A 22,663-nucleotide genomic window follows, 5' to 3' on the forward strand; every position below is an offset into this window, starting at 1 on the left:
TATAAAAATTTTGTGGAAGCTGTTTTATAGCTTATTAAATTTTACTATAACTCAGTGTAAGATTATACTTGCTAAAATTCCAATAACAAATTTTTTTGCCTACTGTACTTTGAATTTTCTTGGATAAAAAAATCAATGTAATGTAGAGATGAAAAGAGGTTTCGCTGAAACCGACATCGGCAGTTTTCAAAAACTATCGATAGCTGTGACAGTTTTAAATTATGGATACTATCGATAATACACCAGCTCTATTGAATATCGTATCGATATCGCGCATGCCTTACATTAGAAGAAAAGTGCGAAAATGAGTTTACGTAAAAGTTTACAGCTTACTTTAAGGGAATCTGTAAGTCTTGGATAGAATATACTATAACAATATTAAGCCTGGTTCAGGTACTTCATGATTTTACAGGAAGCTATCCCCTTACGACACATTACATATGGTTTATTAATGGCGAAAACAGAATTTCGTGTAAAATCCTGTAAAACTCGCAAGTCCTGAAGTACCTGGAACACGCTTATTTTTAAACTCTACTAAATGTTCACATTTATTCAATTTTAAAATTGGCAGGGAGCCAAAACTTACGCCAATGTTGCTTCAAGAAAGTCGTATCCGCAGGCACAGCGCAAAGTGGTTGATATGGGAAAGTCTTTAGCTTCCAAAGGGTAACTATGTTTTTGAAATCGATATTTCTTCAGTAAGCTAAACAATTGATTGTAGATTTTTAAGATCGCATAAGCCGTATACACCGGTTACCAACGTTGCTGAAAAAGTAAGTGAAATATGTGCAAACCTGAAAATATCTACAGCGAATGAATACAGACTAGAAAACTTGGAAGAAAAGTATGCGTTTTTGGATGCCTGTTTTAAGAGCTTCCAATATTGTATCCCAAACTCTCGAATACACGAATTGCAAAGCATAGGTGAGATAAGCTTATGAATTGCCGATGTCAGTACATAGTTACAAGTTTCTTTCAGGCGATGTACTCCAATTTTATAACACACCTGTAAACACTACAGTTCCCTATGATTCTCTTAAAGCAACTGATCTTCCCGAGAATTTACACATACAACATGAATATGTTCGTTTTCATCCCGACTCTGATGTAAAGTTCAATGGCCAAACTGCATTCCCAAAAAATTCAACCCTTGTAACGGGCTTAAAATATCGCGGCAAATATAAAGGGCATGAAGCAAAACGATCTTGGCCATAAAATATAGATTACTTAAATGTATTTACGTAGTTTGCAGCTGTTATTATATTAATAAAACGATTATAGCTAAAACTTCATATAGTTTTCTACGGTGCCGACAAGATTAGAATCCATTAAAGATTCCAGCGCTTTTTGAACCCGAACGTCTTTTAGGAGTTCCATAACGCGGTAGTCTGATTTAACGGCTTCCAAAGATGGGTACAATAGCTTGTAATGCGTTTCTGCCACAGACGGTTTGTTCATAATATCAAGGATCCTCTTCTGTAACTCGATTTCAGGATCGGGAACTTTAGTGGCTATATCAGCGGCATCCCCTAGCTCTATTTTTACTTGTAGGTCACGACGCTCTTGAAGGTATTTTATTATTTTATCATATTGAAGAACTGTAAGTGGCATGTTGTCAGCAAGCAAATTAATTAGTATTTGGATCGCATTAGAGTGCCGATCTTTCAACGATGGAACACCAATGGGGGCAACAGGCACAGCTTTATTTAAAGCTGGAACAAATGCTGCTTTCTTGGACGCATCAGTAGCCATCTTTTGACGAAAATCTTTTGCTATTAACTGTATTGCATCTTCCATCGGCATATTTCGGTGCTCTGCAGGCTGGCCATACAATATGTTCACTGTTATGCTGTTGTGCTCTTCGTGTTGGGGTGTAACCAATATGGCATATAAACACCCCCGAGTAGAAATATTAATGAGTACTTTACCGAGAGGCACATCCTCATTTGGAAACAACACGTCCACTCTTAAGTTTATATCTTTAAGACGTTGTTCAATGTACTCGGCATATTTCCTGTAATTCATACCAGATCACATTTTTTTATTTTATATTTTTTTCCCAAATCAAAAATTTACTTACGTATTGCGTCGATCAATCACAATAATTTCGCAATCATTGTAATCTGGATTCAGGTTTGAAGGGGTATTAGCGGTCACATTATCTCCTCCACTGTAGTGACCAGCGTTCGTATTTGAAGTTCCTACAGTATCAGTAGCCTGTCGCTTAGGAGTATGCTTAGACGCAGCGTTTCTAACAGTTATTATATTTCCCTTGAAAATTGATCTGGATAGTGATGATGCGACTTTGTTAGCCACTTCTTCCGACTCGAATTGAACGAAGCCAAAATTTTTTTGAACCAAAGATCCCAATACCTTTCCGTACGGATGACAAATACTTTCCAATTCTTCACGTGTACATGTCGGCAGGTTTCCCACAAAAATTCGATTCTTTGCCAAGTTCGGATCGCGAATTATCTGAAAATGAGGGTTATTTTGTTTATCGTCGCTTTCTCCCATGTTTAAAATAGTGTATGCTAGTTTGGCCGTGTATCAAAGATTTATTGAAATATTAATGTAAAACACTTATCGATTTTTCAAATTATCGATATCCCAATATAAGGCCAGCAGTGTTGCCGCGAGTCATGAAAAAAATGTTTCGTACAAAATACAAAAAATGGATCAAATATATCTCTAATTTTTTTATCTTAAAGCTTAAACAGACGGCAGCGTTGATCCGAATCGGGAAATGTTTAGTTATTTGCAGGTCATTTTTGGGGTGGGGGCAGGAGGAGAGGGGACGTGGCCCCCTAAACCCTCCCCATTCGAAAGGGGACAGCCCCACTTTAAAAAAAGTCGCATCCCCGCTTCGGGGCCCTAGGGAACCGTTTGAAAATGGGTAAAAAACAACATTTACCGAGGGAAATTGAGCAGTTTGAAGTGGAATATAACTCAATTAACAATCTGTGGGGTTTTTAAATAAAAGAAGTTATCCCAAGGTGGTTATCAGGCGAAAGAAGGGGGGGCTGAACACCTTTATGCGTAGGCGGCCTTCGGCCGCACTTAGGGATTATAACCCTCAGGCAGTAGAATTCTTTCTGTTTTGCGATGAAAAGGAGCTGAACACCTTTCGCAGAGAACACCTTTGTATATTTTTAATACTTACTGGGTTATATCCTATTTTCTTTTGTCTCTCATTCTTTTGCATATTTTGGAGTTTGACAGCTGAACTCCGCCATTTCATTTGCATATGCAACCAAAGTCAGACGCATGATTTAGAAGGTGTTTTTATTTAATAAATTGTGGTTAATTGATTAATATTAAAGTCATAAAGAAAGTTATAACTCATCGAGTAAAGTGTAAAGTGAAGGAGAATATAAAAATATTTTGGTGAAGTGGCTGCTTTAAGGAGAATAGGAGTGATAAATGTACGCTAATTTCCGAATTTTACAAAAAAGGGCATATTTCTAACCCAATTTGTATATAAATTAGTGACTAAAAATTACAAAAGTGGGTGTTAGAGTAATTTGTAGACCCTTGGCTACAAGTGTGTGCAAATTTAATTTGGATCGGGTCACCCCTTTGGACGCAATACCTCGAAATAGATCGGCAACGTACTAAACCGTACCCTCCGAATCAACTCGTTAAAGGTACGACCGCACTAAGCAACGCGACACTGCAGCCGCACTACGCGACACGGCGTGACACTTTTTGGTATATCGCACTGAAACTGCAGCGGCGCGAACTTCGCTGCAAATTTTTTTAATTTACTTGCGTCAAAACCTTCAAACAAGATGGAAGCCAGTGACGCTGGTGTAATGTTAGTGCCTTTTATTTTTATTTTCCTTGGCGAATTCTCCTCAAATGCTGTTTATTTACATAAAATTTTCTTCTTGAATGAAATGCATGTGAATATTCACTCACAACTCGAGATCAATTTCTTTAAGTTGTGGGTATACCGCATTATGCGGCACCGGAACTGCGCGACACCATGCGACGCCACATTTTTGCCTAGTTGGTCAACTTTGCCGCGCAGCGTCGCGTCGCGTAGCTCCGCTGCAGCGTAATGATAATAAGAATCCATGCAAGGAATATTTTGCCGCGCTGTGTAGTGTCGTGTCCCGTCGCCTAGTGCGGTCGTACCTTTATTCGGAATTATCTCGGGAATTAACTGCAGTTGATCCGCATTAAATTATATTAAAAAAAAAAATATTAAAATTAATCTGAAAAAAATATAAAAAAATAGCCCAATCCGGGTAACCATATAATTTTGTCGCGAGATGGACACATATTCAAATATTGTTATGGTACACATGGCATGACACAAAAGGGGTTCACTGTGGCTTGTCTTGTCAGCTGGGCTAGGTTTTTGCCTTCACCGCTGTTCCCTGCGCCATAGCAGAGGTAAGTCATGCCTTGTCAAACATCCCAACGGACGGACACACAACAATTCAAAATTCAAAAAAAAAATCCGTTACAAAACAAAAGCAAACATCAATAATGTAATAAATAAAACTACCAAAATCTATGTTTTATATAATAACCGGCCTGGAGCTCAAAATTAACGAACAAAAGCTTTTTTAAATTTAAAATAGACCGAAAAAGAACACAGTTTTACGCCGACTCCGAACGGCGATTGTATTTTTATGAGAAGCTGTTTTTCATGGCATAAATACACTCGGAGGTTTGCCATTGCTTGCCGAGGGACGACCGCTGTTAAGAAAAACCCTTTTTCTATATTTTTTGCGATGTATATCCTAATGCTAACATTCCTCAGTCTAAGATACGCATAAACAATTGTAAGAACGTATTTTGATCGAGTCTTATGTGTTAGGTCCTAGCACAATCCCTTACAAATTTTTATTTTTCTTTTCCGAAGTCAAAACTTATATGATAGGTACTAATATTAGGGTAAGTACTGTAACGTTAGGGGTAGGTAAGTATTCAGTAAGGGTAAATATCCGGTAAGTAAATAAACAAAAGGTTAAATTATGTAAGTCAGGTAAGTATGTTAGCACCAAAATTGAAAGAATGTAAAGCAGGTAAGTAAACTAAGCAAGCCTAAGCCAGTTCTGTATTTTTGTATAAAAGTTTTTTCTTTCTCGTTTTAGGATCTTTTATTATTAGGGTTCATATTAATTTCTTTTATATCTTGGCCATTTTCTTTGTTATAATTTCATTATTCATTTAGAATTACATTACTGGAATTTATATTAAATTGTGGTTTATTTTAGTTTATATGTTTGGTTATTTATTTGTATAACTTTCCCATTTGTATATTTATTTAAAATTTCTTAGTGAAACTTTCATTTTATTTTATGTGGTATTATGGTATTTTATCTATCTGTCTATCTATATATATATATAATTCGTTTTATTATATTTAAAATTTGTGTTTATTTGTTCAATTTATTCTGTTTGATTCCGTGTTATTTAATTTAATTTCACATTTGGTTAAGGTAATTTATATTAATTTTATTTATGTTTATTTAATTTGACCTGATTAAACTTGTTTGGGTTGAGTTAATCTCAAGCTAGTCAATAAATTGTATACTATTCTTGCTTTATCATTTTACGTGACCCTAACTCTTCCCTACATACATATATGAGTATATATGTATGGATATATATGAGTATATACCTGTATATACATGCATATATATGTTTATGTTTACAATTTAATTCGATTTTCTTGTTGACTTTTTGGTTGAATAATTTTAGACTCCTCTCTCTTTATATAACCTTAGAACACTGATCATCTTCTTAATACGTTAACACTAGTTATTACGCTAGACGCACATTGCATCTGATTGGACGACCGATTTCGGCCGAACAGTTTGACCGTCCGAATTGATGCGCACACTTAACCAGATTATTTGCTGACCGTGATTGTACACATAAATCTAGTTTTCATTCCAATTTTGTAAGCAATTTTCGCCCGCAAATAGCCGATATCGGCCAAGCACAATTCGGCTTTAATTAACGAAAATTCCATTTCAAAAATGAATTTCCAAGAAACTTCACCACAAAACATAAACAGTGTTAGTCGAATCGACTAACATTAATGTCCTAGGGTTAATTTCGTTTAATTTTGTTTTACTCCTTACTTTCCTTAATATTTTTGGTTCTTGTATACATACACACACATTTTCTACTTTGAAGTTATTTCACTTCTATCGAGTTCACATTCTTTAGTTTTGTTAAATTGTCCCTACTTTATGGCAACTTAAATTCTAAAGTTTTTTTTCTCTCCTTTATTGTTGTCTACATTAATTAATTTTTATTTAATTATTATTATTATATATATGTATGTAACATATGTACTTTGGCGGCCGCCGTAGTAGAGTGATTACATGCACGTTGTTGTTATTGTTATTGTAGCGGCTACAACAGCCCCGCCCAGAACGGTTAGTCCCTCAATCGTTGTCGTCAAGCTCTAATAGCGGTAGACCCAGGAAGCGTGCAGCCTCAATGGGGTCTGTCCATATGCACAGGGGTGCAGTAGGGTGGGGTTCAGTGGGCATGCGAAGAGATGCTTTGAATCATGGGGCGTCTCCCCGCATGCCGGGCATTCGTTTAACACATCTTCATTTATTCGGCTCAGGTATGATTTTAACCTGCTGCAGTAACCAGAGCGTAGTTGGGCTTTTGAGATCCGAGCCTTCCGAGCAGACCAAGCTCTGTCTCGTCCACGTCTGGTAGTTGTATGTCCAGAACGGCATTCACAGGTCGAGAGTCTATATAACTCGAGACTGCCTCTCTGTGAATGCCGTTTAAAGCCTATCGGTAAGCTGACGGGTTCAGAGGCTGCTTGATGAACCTCTGGACTTCGTTCGTCAGTTCGTAATGATGCCTCCTGACGTGCCTTGGCGAGGGCATTTCTGCAAGCAGTTTCCTATTTGGATGATCACGTCTTTGGCTCGCAACTAGAAACTGCTTGTAGAGCATTGTCTTATGCTCCATAATAGGGAGAATATGAGCCTAGTCGTGCAAGTGATGTTGCGGCGACATCGAAAGGCATCCAGTCGCTGTCCTGAATGCCGTGTCTTGGCAGGTCTGCAGCTTCATCCACTGCGTCCTACTAGTCCCCGGTGACCACACAGGCGCTGCATAGTTCAGAACTGGCCGGCCAATTTACTTGTGCGTTGCCAACAACGTTCCTTTGTCTTTGCCCCAGGTGCTGCCGGCACCGACTTGAGGACCTTGTTTATAGACAATTGCGGTTGTACGCGCCAAGAAGGAGAGCAGGCTGTCGAAGGTTACTCCGAGGATCTTCGGGTTATTCACCGTCAGAATTGGGTCGTTATCGTCGTGAATACCTAATTGCAGTCTTACCTCTTTCGTCCAAGGGGTTGTCGCTGTTGTAGCAGCAGTGCTCAACCCCCCAGGGTATATCGCCATCTTCATCCTCCGACTCTGTAAGCCCGAGGCCGAGAAAGCTAACAGCGATGATAGGCGCGGTCCACAGCACTTCTGGTGTCAGGGTCCTGGGGTTGGAGGGGCATGTGAAGAGGTGCTGGATGTCATGGGGACCTTGGCCACATGCGGGTGCAATTGTTGCCCGTGCGCTTGCCAGACATTAAGATGGGTAAGGTCCTGCAACTTAATTGTCAGGGGGCTTATTCAGTGATGTGTGATGTAGGCGCATTGATGGTAGAGGAGGGCTGCAGCATAGCTCTGCTCCAGGAACCTTATGCCACGCAGGGTGTGGTCTCCCTGGTGGCTTCAGGGTTTTCATTGACCGTGGGGCCAATGCTGCAGTTGTGGTGAACAACCCGCACTTAGAGAGCGTGTTGGTAGACTCGTCTGAGCTAGGGGTAGTTGTTAGTGTAGAGGGTAGGTTCGGGAGGCTGCTCGTCAGCAGCAGCTATTGTAGGTTTGGTGAGTCATTGGAACCCTACCTCGTCTACCTTGACACGGTGCTACTTCTGGCCTGTAGCAGACCTGTTGTCATCGGTCTAGACGCGAACGCCTCCCCAACCGCATGGTTCAGCAAGACATCCCTCGATATGTCGGGATATCGAAGCTGGCAGCGGGGGGAGTCGTTAGCAGAATGGGTGGCAGTAAACGAGGTGGACATTCTTAATGTCCCGAGCGAGTGGTTTACATTCGACGGTCCAATGGGACATAGATGTTACGTTGGCGAATGCGGCAGGCAGTAGGGACTTCAGTTTCGACTGGAGAGTTAGGGGTGGATAGGGTATAAGTGACCACAATCTTATTGAGATCGTGATCTTGCCCCATACGCCTCCTGGCAGGGATTCTGTGTGTCATGCGAGAAGGTGGCGTACCAGTGGGGTTTCCAGCCGAAGTGGCTATGCGGGTAGTGCCTCTGAGCGATTTTGAGGAGAAGACCTCGGTTGAGCAAATAGCTTGTCTTAACGAAATCGTTTGGAAGGTAAATGATCGCGCGCTGCGTAAATGGGTGCCGCCTAATCTTAGGCGGGTGAAGTGGTGGTCGCGAGCGCTCAATGACAAGAGGAAGGCTGTCCGTCGATCGAGACGTTTGTTTCAAAGATGTAGGCGTAGCGGGAGGGGGGGGGGGGGATAATCTGTTCCAGCTTAGGAGTCAATATAGGAGTGAGATGAGGGAATACAAAGATCTGCTAGTCAGGACGAAAGAGGAGCACTGGCGGAGATTTGTAGGGGAAAATAGGGACGACCCTTGGGGACAGGTCTTTAAGATCTGTCGGGGTCGTCAGAGTAGGGAAATCACCTCTCTTCGCGTTGGTGACACTATGTTATCATCGTGGGGGAGTGTGCAGGGGCTCTGTTACGAACGTTCTTTCCTAGGGCGGAGGTGCAGGTTCCTCAAGCACAAGAGGTGCCTGTCCCCCCACTAGATGCTGGGGAGTTGGGTTATGCGTTTGGCCTTGTTAGGTCTAGAAAGTCACCGGGTATTGACGGTTTGAACGGAGATGTGCAAATGCTTGTGGAAGTTCATTCCGGAATATTTGGAGGCTATCTATGATAAATGTATTTGGGAGGGTTATTTTCCACGTGAGTAGTACGGGGGAGTGTCAACAAGTATGTCCTTGGCCTTTGTTGACTTTAAGGGTGCTTTTGACTACCCACGTTGGGACAGAGTCATTGAGCGTTTGGAAGAGCTGGGGTGTGCAGAGATAGCTCTCTGGCGGAGTTATTTCTCCGATCGCAGGGGGACTGTTGAGGTCGATGTGGCTCGTGGTCACATCAGTGGTCCATTTATTTGGAACCTTATGATGGATTCCCTGCTGTGGGAGCTCGAGCCAGTCTGTGGCTTTAGTGCGTACGCCGATGACCTTCTCGTCTGGGCGGAAGGAAATTCCAGGTCAGATATAGAAAGGCAGGGATAACGGCTGCTTGAGATCGTCGGTAGGTGGGGGCAACGTATGGGGGTCGACACTTCGGTTGGCAAGACGGTAACAATGTTACTCAAGGGGAAGCTATCGTTGTGACGTACACCGGTGGTTTTCGTCAACGGGGTCAGTCTTAGATATGTGACGCTTCAGGTATTGATGGGAGTGCCTCCTCTTGACCTGGTGGTTATTGCGAGAGCTGTGACCTTCAGGATGAGAAGAGGCATGAACATGTTGCCGTTGACTAGGTGGGTTTCGGACGGTGACTTGGAGAGGTGCTATCTTGAGTACAAACGGTTGTTGGATGACAGAGTGCGTGGTATGTGGCAGGACCGTTGGGATGGTAGTTTCAATGGTCGTGTTACATACCGCTTCATTCCGAGTGTAGGGTTTATGGGAGAGAATCCGGGCTTCGGGTATTGCTTGAGTTTGGATTTTCTACTAACGGGGCATGGTCCTCTTAATGCTTTTTTGCACAAGAGGAACCTCAATTACTCTGAGGGGTGTGAGTGTGGAGCGGAGCTTGAGGATGTCGAGCACGTGCTTTGCGAATGCCCGAGATACTCGGACTTGAGGAATCTTGACAGCATGGTGGTAAAATGGACGGATGGACGGTACGACTTCGGTAGTACCCTCTCCACACATTTGACGGTAACGAACTTGAGGAATTTCGCACGTGAAGTTTTTAGAAGGCGAATACGAGTTGAGTAGATAGGTGGTGTTGGTGATGGCTACCAGTCCAGAGTAGTATGGTAACTCAACTGAGAGTGGCTTCGGCCACGAGGTCTGACCGGAGACTTAATTCTGGTACCACGGGGAGCAGTTGCCCTTGGAGCTTGCTCCAATCTGCTCGTGCGGCTTGGCCCTACGGGGAGTATCGTGGTGGCTGTGGTTTAAACCCGAATGCGGGGAGAGTCGTGTTGGCTCGATGTGGAGTTGCATTGCAACCGGGTGCCGGACCCATAGCACGGCAGAGGTTTAGATAGGCCTCGAACCCTACCAAAGTGGTTAGTGTGTCCATTCCGCGCTGCCAAATGGTACCGAGATGCTTGCATTTCGGGGCGCTGATCTGCGCATTGAATTGATCCGTTGAGCTTTAGGGGCTCCGTTGAGCTTGGACTGCATTAGATTGCGGAAGGTACCCACGTTAAACCTAAAACTATAACTGCGGGCAGGTGTTTGCCACTTTATTTAGCCGGGAGAGGTTGTTGAGTCGGTTACACCACCCCGAACGGAGTTGTGCAAGGGTGCACCCGGTCTCTCTCCGCAGTTCAGATTCCTCTAAATTAATTGGCGGCGGTCGGCCATCTAAGACAGCGTTGTCATTGCGCGTGCTGGGGCTCGTTCTGACCGCAGCGCTGTGTAGGGTGTTGCGCGCCGCTCTGTATCTTGCTGCGTCGAATGGATGGTCAACGTACGGCTCAATGTCTGCCTTCCAGTCGTGCAGGTGTCGTCTCACGTGTCGTGGGGCGGTTCGTTTCGAAGAAAGGCGTTGTTGGGAGGTTTCTCTCGGTGAAAACCCACGAGGTATGGCTTCGACAGCATGGTGTTGTGTTCTTTTAACGCCAGCATCTGGCTTTCTTACGTAGAGCTGCGTTCTGTCAGGCTTGGAGATTCCTCCACCAGGTGTCGCTTGTCCCCGCCGTCCACACTGGTGCCGCGTAGTTTGCCTCTGACCGGCCAATTGTCTTGTAAGTCGCGAGCAGAGTTTCTTTGTCGGCTCCCCAGGTGCTGCCAGCTAGCGATATGAGGACTTTGTTCCTGGCCCGGAGTTTGTTACATGTGGCTGTGGCATGCACGGAGAAGGAGAAAAGGCTATCGAATGTCACTCCTAGGATTTTAGGGTGATTAGTCGTCGGTATTTTGGCGCCATCGACGAAGACGTCCAGTTCTAGCCCTACCTCCTTGGTCCAGATTGGAAGTAGTATGGCGGTGGATTTTACGGCGGAGATTTGGCGGCTCCTTGCAGTGAAGAAATTGGAAAGATCGGTAAGATGGGTCCGTACTAGTCTCCTGCGTCCGCCTTCTTCCCTGGCTAAAAGAGGGGAATGATCCTTTTCATTTTCCACATCTCGGGGATGATCAGGGTGGACAGTGACAAATTGAAAGCGGCGGTCATGTACTCGACTCCCGCAGGTCCGCAAAAGCAAAAACAAAATACATGTTCCTTTTTTATTGTCGTACCGATACCACCTTATGGAATACGCCTTGATTCTGCCTATTTCTCGTTGTTCGCTTCGCGTTGCCGCAGTATTCGCCACAGTACATTTGCTAAATGCGATAGCATGAACGCTCTTCTAAAACACATGTTCGAAAGTGCTAAATGTTGCATTTTGAATGCAGCAAAAACGCTGCATTAAGCTTGATATACAGTTCAATGCGAGTGTGAGCGTGAACGTTCGCAAAGGCAAAAAATTCCATTTGTATTTTTATGGACGCTCACACACATCTGTCAAAACTTGTCGTTCACATGCGAATGCTTTGCATGCGCACACAGTTGAGTGTGAGCTCGAAAAAAGGCATATTATGCATTTTAAATTAGTTTTTATTCTATAATTCTGAAAGATATTTTAATTCTCTATATTTTCATGTCTCAATTATAGCAAAAATTTGAGTAATAACGAAGATATTGGTCAAAATAAAAAGCTCACGCTCACGCTCGCATTGAACTGTATATCAGGCTTAAAGGCCAAAATACAATAGCGGAGTGGCAGTGGCAGTAACAGTTTTTAAAATCAGCTGTTACTGCTAATATTGGCAGTCACTGTTGTAGCAAACATTTTGACATTCCCTTTTGTTTGTTTACATTTTTCTTGTTGCCTTTTAGACTTCAGTGACATCAACAGATGTTGACTGCCTTTCATTCATGTTAAATTCAGCATGCGAAGTTTGCTGCGATGAAGGCAGTGACAGGGAATTTAGAATTTGGGCTAAACTGAGCAGTACTGCTAGCTGCCACTGCTGTATTGTGAGTCGGTTCATTGGACACCACACTTTCTAAAAAAACAGCTGATTTCGAAAAACTGTCGCTGCCACTTCCACTGCGTTATTGTATTTTGGGCTTAATAAGGCAGATTATCTTTTTTATGTATGATGCGTGAGAGCCCTGTGTAAGAACAATATTTTCCTCATTGTTATAACGGAAGTGAATTTTTCCCGTAATATTTTAACTTCCTGTGAAAAAAATACAAAATTCTGCAAAAATATGCGCCGCTCGCAACGTCTTATGAAGAAAACAGAAATTACTAACAAACCTACTGACCTTGTGTATGGTAGCACTCCCGGTTATGATAAAGCTAATATGGATATTAAAATACAAAGAGATAATGAAGATAACGGAAGTGTCACGAATGAGACAAAATTTAACAGATTACCTACACCAGTGGGTAAGGTTTACAGCTCAGAGTTATCTAACGATATTACAAGTCATAAGTTTGTGAGTACAGGGATTGTAGGGGCGATTCCAATAAACACACAGAAAAAGAATCCTATATCTAAACAGAGGAACCAAAAACGAGGGTGAGAATAAAAGATACTAATGCTTTGTATTTTGACATTTTGGAATGCACCCATACATATGTATCTACAAATATATCAAACTGCAATTATCAGGTAGGTTCAATCACTTCCGGGTCAACTTCGACCTCTTCGAATTTGAATTCAAAGCGAATTAGATTGAAATTCACTCGTTAGTGAATTGCAGAACCTGCTTGTAAATGTATGTTTTAGTTGGTAGTCTTTAATTATAACTTATTTATTAAACAAATGTTTTATTTTATACTTTTTAATTTAGTCATCGATCAGCAGCGGTTGCATCAACTGCTAGTAAAGGAAGAAAAAAGCGCATAACACAGAAAAAAACCCCTGGACAAAGAAAAAGTTCATTGGCTGCTGCCATGGAGAACAATGAAATAAAAGCTCCCACCATATCTATCGACAGTTATTTGAACCCATTAAGAGACCCATTAATTCGAACTGAAGTAACAGCTAGGCCGATGGAAAGTAAATCTTTATATTCTTGCAATAAAGGAATTCCTACAATGAGCATCCAATCAAACACATATTCTCTATTACCTCCAATTTATCCCACTCATTTCACTAATCAAAACTTTGATGACAAATTAAATAATCCAACATCACAATGGAAACCTGCTTCCGTTTATAATAAGAACGTATTACCAGAAACCAATTTTCCTACACCAGAATTAACACAAACTCTCGATTTTGATTCATCAACTTCTACACTTTCCCTACCGGAGTCGTTACGAGAAGTATTTGGCTGCGATGATATACGAGATATTTTAAAATTGGATAAAGTTATATTTCGTATGCAAGTTTTACACTTACAAACTTTAGCATATGTGTTAAATATTCAATATGATTACTTAATTAATTTGGTGGAGAAGATAATGAAACTGGATACTGAAACATTGAAAAAAGTAGCTTTTGCGTTTCAGCCTGAAGCTGTACCAACGAAGTGTCCAACTATAAACATCGAAGAAAAATTCATATTATTAGACTAAAAATAATAACTGAAAAGCTTCCTAAATTAAAGAAATAAACACACTTCTGTATATAATATGGCAATCGTACGTTATTCTCAAAAATTTGAACACATATGCGCGGCTGAAGTGAAACTTCGTCAAGTCACCATATTTTATATGCGTATTTTTCTGCACAATAATGAATAACTATCTTAAACTTAATCATGCCTATTACGGTATCCGATGGATGCCATCCGCATGGATCTAAAATATATATACGTAAGTAATTAAAATGCATCTAAACTATAAAAAATACTAAAAATTAAATCCAAATACCAAAGCCAACCCAATTTTGATGAATTTTTTATTAGTACAAAATCTCACAAAAGGATATTTGTGCAACATGGTGTATGGGCAACGCATTTTTTTATTACTGTTAAAAGCGTTACTTCATGAACAAAAGTGTTGAAAATGCTAAAAAGTTGTAAGACACTTAAAATTTTTATCAATATTCCGTTGCCCGTTTTGCACAAAAAGGAGAAAAGTCCTTCAATATTCCTGGTAATGTCATTTTACACTACAATCTTGAAAAATGGGACTAATCAGCATTTTAAAATCGTGGGGAAACCTCCACCTCAGCACTGTTCAAGGTAACAACCACCTCTTCACATGACTACTCAACCCAATTCAACTAAGACTACTATCCCCTACCTTTAATTATACTTGACGACAACGATTGAAGGATTATTCCATTCTAGGCAGGTTTAAGTAGCCCCTACAACATTATTAACGGCCGCTTTAGCGGTGTGTTTAGAGGTGCCAGCAAATTCTAAAATTAGAGAAAGTCTAGAAGATCGGCCAAACGCTTATTGAAAGTGTAGGCGCCAAATATTATATTTTTTATTTAAGTAATGTAAATAATCTTTTATTGTTTGGTACATTTGCTATTTATTCCTCAAAGAACTTACCTTGACTTTCATTTGCAGCTGATCGTGATCACCAGCTGGCATAAATGGCAATAGGTTCGTCGAAAATCCAGCATGAATTATCCAACACTCAAAATCCGAAATATCAGAGAGTAAGAAAAAATTGTCTCAAATTCTATCTCATATTGAGAAACTTCCGTTCGTGTAGAAATTTGCAGGAATTTGCAAGTTTCCCTGCCAGCTGGTGTCTACGGTTGCATTTCAAACATAATAAATTTTTATAGATTTTTTTAAATTCTCTCAGATGGACCAAAACAGATACATTTCAATTTCTTTATCGTACTAGCTGTCGCGTTTCTTAAATCGACTCTGGTTGCATTTGCATCCGATTGCGAATACAATTTTTTTCAGCCGAGTTAAGCTCAAATCATTGAAATTAACTAAATTAATTATATCAACAAAAATCGCCCGTGTTTATAAATTTTTAAATTTAACGAACTTATTTATTCAAATTATCGTAGACGAAAATTCAACCATGTGCCACAATCATATGTTTTTCGTGACTGCAAATTCCTGCTGGCTAAAATTTTTCCAGAAAGAATTTGCAACTTCTCTCAGGAGAACTTTCACTGTGCCCTCTCAGTTTTTGAGTGATGGATAATTTTTTGGTCTGCACGAACGCGATTTGGGTAAAATTTATGATAATTCGTACGAATTCGTTAAAATTTTTTGTTCGACGAACAAACCTAATGATTACCGACTGCTGATAACAATAAAATAAGACTTATTTATTAACATGTAAGTTGATTTATGTAATATTTCTTTGCTTTGATATCCTTAAGATAAAAGCCCCACCAGCGGCAACGGCTCAGAATGGTATTTTTCACCACGAAAAACAAAATATATTTTAAATGATAGATAGTAAATTAGCCATATTTACAAATTCTTTAAAAGGATCGAAACATGTTTCATACCTATACTAATATTGCATAATATTATGTATGTTGCGATAATTAAATTCAATAAATTGTAGGGGACTGAAGAATTTTTAGTTTTTAATAATATTAAAGATACAATCGTTGATTCCGGTTGTCAATAAAACTTTCTCGTTTAAATTTTCAAATAGTCGATTGGTCTTGACCACTTTACAATACATTTTTTAAAATTAAACGTTTGTAGCTAAAGAACTTAACGCGAAAAAAGCAGCCCATATCCTACCAATTTGAAGGAAAAATAAAAAAATAAAAAATAAAGTATTTCAACTAGAAAATCTGCCGGTTATATACATTCAGCGACAAAATATGAATACACTGACGTTTTGACGATTTTATTTATTTATATTTTCCATACCAAATAGCTCATCTAACAGCAAAAACTAGCAGAATATTTTTTTCCCACGTTCCCACGACAGTCGGGTCTACGTAACCGAAACGACCCAGATTTATATCTGGCCAAGGACTGTCACTCCAGCAACACTCCCCACCCCACCCTTTGGGGAACTTACATGCTGCTACAACCACAGAATATTGTTTTTTTTTTTTAAATTTCATATACAGCCCAATTCTTAATACTCCCGGGGAGTTTGTCCTCCGGGAATTTATTTCTTCCGAGAAAGAAACCCTCAATAAGTAACTCCCAGGGAGTAGCATTTTCCCCAAAGAAAATTTAAGAAATATGAAAATCTTTTATCAAAATTTTCTATTTTTTAATTCGATTTCGGTTGTATGCAATTTTGTAACCCATTCAAATTTAGTATTATATGTACGGTGAACATAAATATGAATTGAAAATTTAGGACAATTTTTCATAGAATAAAAATAACAAAAACGTGTATAGTATATGTTTCTTAATTCCATTTTAAACTTTAAACATAAGTCAAACTTTCTTCATTGGTATTAATCTTTTCTTAAATGAATATTTATAAAATTATAATAAAACATATTATAATTACATTAGCTTACACGAAAAGTGAACCTCTGTAAAGATAATTTTATAGACAAACTTTGGGTCGTTTAACTCGAAAACAAAACCCATTTTTCAAAGAAACATTTTCAGAATTTTTCCAATGAATGGCTTTGTTGGTATTTTCGCTGTTATTCGTAAAAAGTCGACGTAAAGGTATTTTGCCGCCCTTTACAAAAATATGTAATTGTGCAGAATGCGTTACATAGTGTCTACATTTCTCATCCGATTTTCATTATCTTAAAGCTTGTTCACATTATCGTAATAGACGGCTCATTTGTAATTTATGAGTAGTTTCACCTTGTAAAATCTGTTAATAAATTAAATAGAAATCAGACAATTCATCATAAATCAATAAGCAAATCAAGAAAAAACAAGTAATTTTTAGCCAAAAAAACCGACTTCAATTCTCATATAAAAAAATATATATATTTCATGATCAAATGATCTGATCTAAACCTCTGAACACTACCTTTCCGATGCAAAAAGAATTATCGAAATCGGTTGACGTGGTCCAAAGTTATGCGGTACCATACACGTGCTATAGTCTTCTTAATCTTACTTGTTTCGACTTTGTCGCTTGTAGCTTTAATAATTTTCATTGAAATCGGCACAAGTTATATATTTTTGTAAGGGCCACATCAATACCTTTCGAACTTACGTTGATTGGGAGATTTTTTTTTATGAGTTATTGAAGAAAAGCTCCGATAAGTACCAAATATCATCCATCCATTGTTCGCGGCCGCGCAAAATTTAGACGCACTGACTGGTTGAAGTTTCAAAATCAGGATCCTCTAGGATCCAGGACCTTCATGTAGTTATCAATCAGTTATCGACACTGTGCTTCCGCCGTTAATTTTGAAGTATCGAATAAAATGCGGGACAAATGCAGGACACTGGGAAAAAATCAGTACATTTTAAGTTTTTATGTTTTGAAAAACTACGCAGGACAGACCTTTGAATAACAGTACGGTCCTGCAAAAAAGCAGGACGGATGGTCACCATAATTATATGGTGCAAATTTAAAGTCTCCAAGAATTACCATTGATTTTAGAGATCTTTTTTGTCAAGGGTGTTGCGCATTTTCTTCCCTATATCACATGAACAAAATTTGTTTTTTATTGAATTTTTTTATATTTCTTGAATTTTCCCCGAGTTCTATATGAAATTAATTAAGCTGCTGAATGAACTACATTTTTATAAAAAATAAGAAAATTTTGGTATGGAAAATATATATAATTAAAATCGTCAAAACGTCAGGGTATTCATATTTTTGATGCTGACTGTATATATAAATAATTAATTTCAACGTATCTTGCTGGGTGCTCAAGTGCAAGTTGAAATTCAATTGTTGTTTCATTTTTCAGTAGGGATGCCATTCAGAATTAAATTTTTTATTTTATTTCCGTCTATCTTTTGGATTTGTTTGCTGTCGATTAGTAACCGAAGAAGTGAACTCACTAATAATGCCAAGTACACACTCCGCAGCATTAACGAATTATTTGGTTTCACCTTTGCTTTGAATATATTACTTTCGAACTAATACATACACGTGGAAAAACATTCCCGCAGCTTGTAATTTAGTAAGCATCACTATCATAATTAATGTCTTGCTGTGCTTGCGTTGAGTCGTCCGAATGCTCCGATATCGGTTCTTGATCTGCGTCCACGCTCTGCTCATTTCTAGCGGGACTAAACATTGGGACCACTGCTGAGTCAAATGCATCTCTTAGCTGGTTGTTAGCACCCTTTGGATCGAGGTCGGTTGCCCAGCTGAAGTGCATAAGTGCTGAATCAACATTACCAAGAGTTTTATGGATCTTTCCAATTAAATAAAATACTACTGACTCCTTTGGCACCACTTCTTTTAGTTCTTCTAGTTCCCGCAGAGCTTCTTGATGCTTTCCCAGTGAAAAATAAATTGAACCACGGTGAAAACGCGCCAACGGATTTTTGGGATCCAACATTGCGGCGGTGTTCAATGTCTGTAGTGCTTGTTCCTTTTTCTGCATAAAATATTGCATTGCTCCAATATGTACCAATATAACCGAATTTTGAGGATTGATCTTTAACGCCCTGATGTAATACAATTCAGCTAATTCGTACTTTTCTTGCTTCGAATATATGGTGCCCATGCCAAACCACGCATTATAGTGTCGCGGGTCTCGCGCTACTGCGGCGTGGAAATAATCTGCTGCCTTATCCAACTCTTCCGTAAGAACGAGCTCATGACCAAGCAGAGTGTAGCTGTAAACGAAATCAGGGTCCACCTGAACGGCACGTTTGAAGAACTTAATAGCCGTCTCGTGCTCCTTGTGCAAAGAGAAGCAATTTCCGGCGACACACCAAGTAACGGGAGAAGTCTTATCCTGGTTTATTAAATCTTGTGCTAGAGCTGATAAGTCCACCTCCTTTTGCAAGTGCCAAAGCGACGAGGAATATATTTCCATGTATTGTAAACGATGCGGTTCCGTTTCGTGTATATCTTTGAATACAGAAACAGCAGATTCATATTCTCGCAGTTCATAATAAGCTAATCCAATAAGTGACTGAATCCAGCTAGAGCACAGATGGTGCTTTGGTATTTTAGTTTCTAGATGTTTAATGGCTGCTTTACATTGGTAAAGTGTTAGCAATTTTAAGCCTTCTCCCAATTCTCGTAGCAATGCCATTAATCCATCGGCTGACTGTTTCTTTAGTGCCAGCACATGATGTGCCATAGTTTGTGCGTTATTTAAACTGTTATTTAATAACACTTTGGGGTCTTCTATAGAACGATTATGACCAGTCGCAGATGTTATTGTCTCGACCTTCTCCTTCTCCTTGCGTGCATTTTTCTCGTTCAACTTGTCTGCATTTATGTTAATACTCTTATCTTCGATGAGTTCATTGTTCAAACCAATTTTTGGCATGCGTGTTTTTGTTTTTCGGGGCGGAGACCGTGGCAGTGCAAACTTATTGCTCGTAATATTTGGAGACTTATTATTTTCTTTAACAGAGTATGCGCTATTACTAAACAATCGGGAGCTGCGCCTTACAGCAGCATTGGGTATCAATGAGCCTAAAATTTTAATATCGAAATGGTTAATGATTCAAACTAAAAACTTTACATATAATGTACCTGATGAAACCCCGCCTTGATTAATGGGCATACGTGGAGTAACATTTCCAGTTTGTGTAAAAACAGCTGGCTTGTTTGCAGCAGGGCCACTTTCCCTTCGGCTTATAATACTCTTCATCTTTTTCCCCATTATTTTTGGCTCCTGATTAGCTTCCATTAAAGTTTGTGGAGAAGGTGTATTCAGGACACTTATGTTAGCTTGTGTATGACCAGTACCAACAAAGGATGATTCACCACCGGAAGGACTGTGTATAGGTAATATACCAAAGCTCGGCGTTGCAGGAGAAATGGCTGAGAGATATTTGAATTGTCTGTGAAAGGGCGTACCGGCTCCGGTATCAAAATTTTGCGCTGTATTCAAGCCAGTTTGTTCAATATTATTGCCAGTAGTATAACTAACTGGTGTATCTTCAAGCATCATTAAGCCAGAGTTTTGTAGATTGTTACCGCTTACCAAACCGATGGTGTTGGCACCTCGTAACATGGACATGGAATTATTCAAGTTGTTGTTGTTATTGTTAGGGGTAATAAGACTTTGAAGTGTTATGATGTTTGGCTGTGGTTGCGATTGCAAATGTTGTTCGACTGGTGTTGATAATATGTAATTTGAACTGTTATTCATACTATTTACTAAGACATCCGAATTCGGGATATTGCTGCCAAAGCTATTTAAATATTGGCTGCAGCTATCATTTAATGATATATTTTGCCCAGTATTTCCGCAAAAAACGAGCGTGTTTGATTTTGCACTGCCTTGACATGTGTTAAAGACATCAGTATTGGTGATATGAAATGTTGATGCAGGATCAACATATTCACCCATATGACAAAGATCTGCAAAGGTGTGCCACATAAAAGGGTTTAGTTTGATGGCGCGGCGAAGGGCTTCTGCTGCTATTTTACTCCTTTCTGTTTTCACACAAATTTTGGCAATTAACTGCAGAACGAAGCATGCTATTCCTTCAAATTCTTTCGCAATGTCATCTAGATTTTTTATATCGCTGAACCCACCATTTACCAATACACACTCAGATTCTACATATTTTTTTAAATGATAAGCACATTTTGCTTGCAAAAATCTGCAATATGGCGAACGACGCGATTTTTCTTTAAGCAGCCAATAAGCTTGATGTATTAGGTTTGATCTATAGTAACTTGTGGCGAGCAGGAAAATAGTTTCATCCGTTTCCACTGCAAAATAAAAAGTAGTATAATAAAATAGTATTATGTTGGATGCTATGTATGTATGTACCTTCACAACACAGGCGTTCGGACAAGAAAACAGCATCTTTGAAGTCATAAAAATTCAAGCAATGCCAAATGGCGGCCTATAATTTAAAGAAGTTACATAAAATATGCATAGGTATGAAAAACTTCACATGTGATCGTGTGAATTACCTGAACAGGCTCCTGTATAATCATTGCGTATAATTGTCTGGCCCGTAATATACTAATTACATCAACTTTACCTTAAACAATTGTGCCTGCAAAATTCAATTTGTATAAATCAAAATAAATTGTTCAAAGAGTCCTTACGTACCTCAGTGCATGCAATTTGTTCTGTAGACAAATGTAATTATTCCAATATTAATCTCGATTGCTGCAAAACAACATTGATTTTTGAACGTTTTTATTGAACCCCACAATTTTTTAAGGTGTTAATGATCTTGTTGCCAACAGAGTTCTTGTCGCAAAATGACCTGAAATGTTTATCGCTTGTCTCACAAAAATAGTACATATTGAACTAAAGAGCTAATCATTAAATTATCGAGGTTCGTATACACTTTCGATCAAATGAATAAAGTAATTAAAAAGCGAATCGCGTTTTCTATCTTAACAAGGTCTCCCTTTAATATTGGGCAAGAAAAAATAAAATTTTCAACTCTGCTTCGGGACGCCTGCGACAGACGGTTTTGATGGTGCTTAAGCATGAGTCAATAGCATTTTCAATGACTGCACACTTTACAAGTTTTATATTTTTAACTCCAATTACTTTACTGATTGTATGCAGTTACACGTTTTACAATTTTTATAAGTTATTGGCCTCTAATTTCATTTTATACAGGTTGTAAAATTTAACTTTTTCCACAAATCATACACAGCCCTATCACATAACTTAGAGTTGCCACTTTTTAACAACAAACATTTCGTCTACGGGTGGGTTTCATTCTTAAATTCTTCCAAACTATTGTGGCGAATACTCCGGCAACGCGAAGCGAACGACGAGAAATAGGCAGAATGTCCGACAAAGAGAAACGTCAAGTTGGATGAACACTGCGAACAGCGAGAAAAAGAGAATGAGCGATCAACGGGTTGGCTTTCCTTTATGGCCGTTCGTTAAAGGGGCGCTGGGCGAAAGGTAAGTGGGCGAGGCACCTCTAACCCACCTTTTTTTGAGAGGGAATGAACCGCCATTGACAAAAATGCAACCCCCGACCACCTAGCTCCCCTATGGTTCCCTAGTGACCCCTCAGAAAAATTGCCAAAAATCACGATTTTTATTTGCGTTTATTCGCTTGAAAAATGTTAAATATTCATTTGCACAATACATTTTTATATAAACATTTTTATAAAACACCCAGTAATCAAAATAGACATCACTGGGGCGGCAGCCCCAGGTTTACCACACAGAAAGGGAATTCTAGTTACCTCATCCTTTCCCAAGGTTATTCAGTTCCCTTTTGATGAGTCCGAGTGGATAATTTATAGTTTCTGCTTCGGATTCATCTAAAGATGCTCCGGCCTTAGCCAACTCCTCAGCCCTATCATTTCCGTGTATGTTCCTATGGCCGGGAACCCAGATGAGAGTGATGTCTATTACTTCGACCGCCGAGC

General features: G+C 39.4%; 4 protein-coding genes across 7 annotated transcripts; 2 read left to right on the top strand and 2 right to left on the bottom strand.

The window, feature by feature from the left end:
- The first annotated feature begins 231 nt into the window (after positions 1 to 231).
- LOC118751246 (39S ribosomal protein L50, mitochondrial-like) lies at positions 232 to 1,287 on the top strand. The gene is made up of 4 exons (XM_036486025.1): positions 232 to 346; positions 572 to 666; positions 722 to 924; positions 980 to 1,287. Exons 1-4 carry the CDS (start codon positions 305 to 307, stop codon positions 1,213 to 1,215), a joined length of 576 nt encoding a protein of 191 aa, XP_036341918.1. The 5' UTR covers positions 232 to 304; the 3' UTR covers positions 1,216 to 1,287.
- LOC118751245 lies at positions 1,213 to 2,576 on the bottom strand. Its single transcript, XM_036486024.1, has 2 exons — positions 2,081 to 2,576; positions 1,213 to 2,014 (listed from the first exon to the last, which is right to left on the bottom strand). Exons 1-2 carry the CDS (start codon positions 2,515 to 2,517, stop codon positions 1,282 to 1,284), a joined length of 1,170 nt encoding a protein of 389 aa, XP_036341917.1. The 5' UTR covers positions 2,518 to 2,576; the 3' UTR covers positions 1,213 to 1,281.
- Positions 2,577 to 12,397: 9,821 nt separating this feature from the next.
- LOC118751244 lies at positions 12,398 to 14,095 on the top strand. Its single transcript, XM_036486022.1, has 2 exons — positions 12,398 to 12,854; positions 13,129 to 14,095. Exons 1-2 carry the CDS (start codon positions 12,541 to 12,543, stop codon positions 13,856 to 13,858), a joined length of 1,044 nt encoding a protein of 347 aa, XP_036341915.1. The 5' UTR covers positions 12,398 to 12,540; the 3' UTR covers positions 13,859 to 14,095.
- A 3,842-nt stretch (positions 14,096 to 17,937) lies between these two features.
- LOC118751247 (cell division cycle protein 27 homolog) lies at positions 17,938 to 21,979 on the bottom strand. Of its 4 annotated transcripts, none has more exons than XM_036486029.1 (6): positions 21,909 to 21,979; positions 21,369 to 21,528; positions 21,227 to 21,312; positions 21,081 to 21,156; positions 19,829 to 21,019; positions 17,938 to 19,768 (listed from the first exon to the last, which is right to left on the bottom strand). In XM_036486029.1, exons 3-6 carry the CDS (start codon positions 21,248 to 21,250, stop codon positions 18,288 to 18,290), a joined length of 2,772 nt encoding a protein of 923 aa, XP_036341922.1. In that variant the 5' UTR covers positions 21,251 to 21,312; positions 21,369 to 21,528; positions 21,909 to 21,979; the 3' UTR covers positions 17,938 to 18,287. The 4 variants fall into 4 exon arrangements, with proteins under 4 accessions (XP_036341922.1, XP_036341921.1, XP_036341920.1 ...); XM_036486028.1 differs by having other exon boundaries at positions 21,827 to 21,963; XM_036486027.1 differs by having other exon boundaries at positions 21,822 to 21,963.
- Positions 21,980 to 22,663: the final 684 nt, after the last annotated feature.

The sequence above is a fragment of the Rhagoletis pomonella genome, unplaced genomic scaffold (assembly GCF_013731165.1).
Source record: "Rhagoletis pomonella isolate Grant_MI unplaced genomic scaffold, Rhpom_1.0 Rhpom_scaffold_00615, whole genome shotgun sequence".
Taxonomy (NCBI): domain Eukaryota; kingdom Metazoa; phylum Arthropoda; class Insecta; order Diptera; family Tephritidae; genus Rhagoletis; species Rhagoletis pomonella.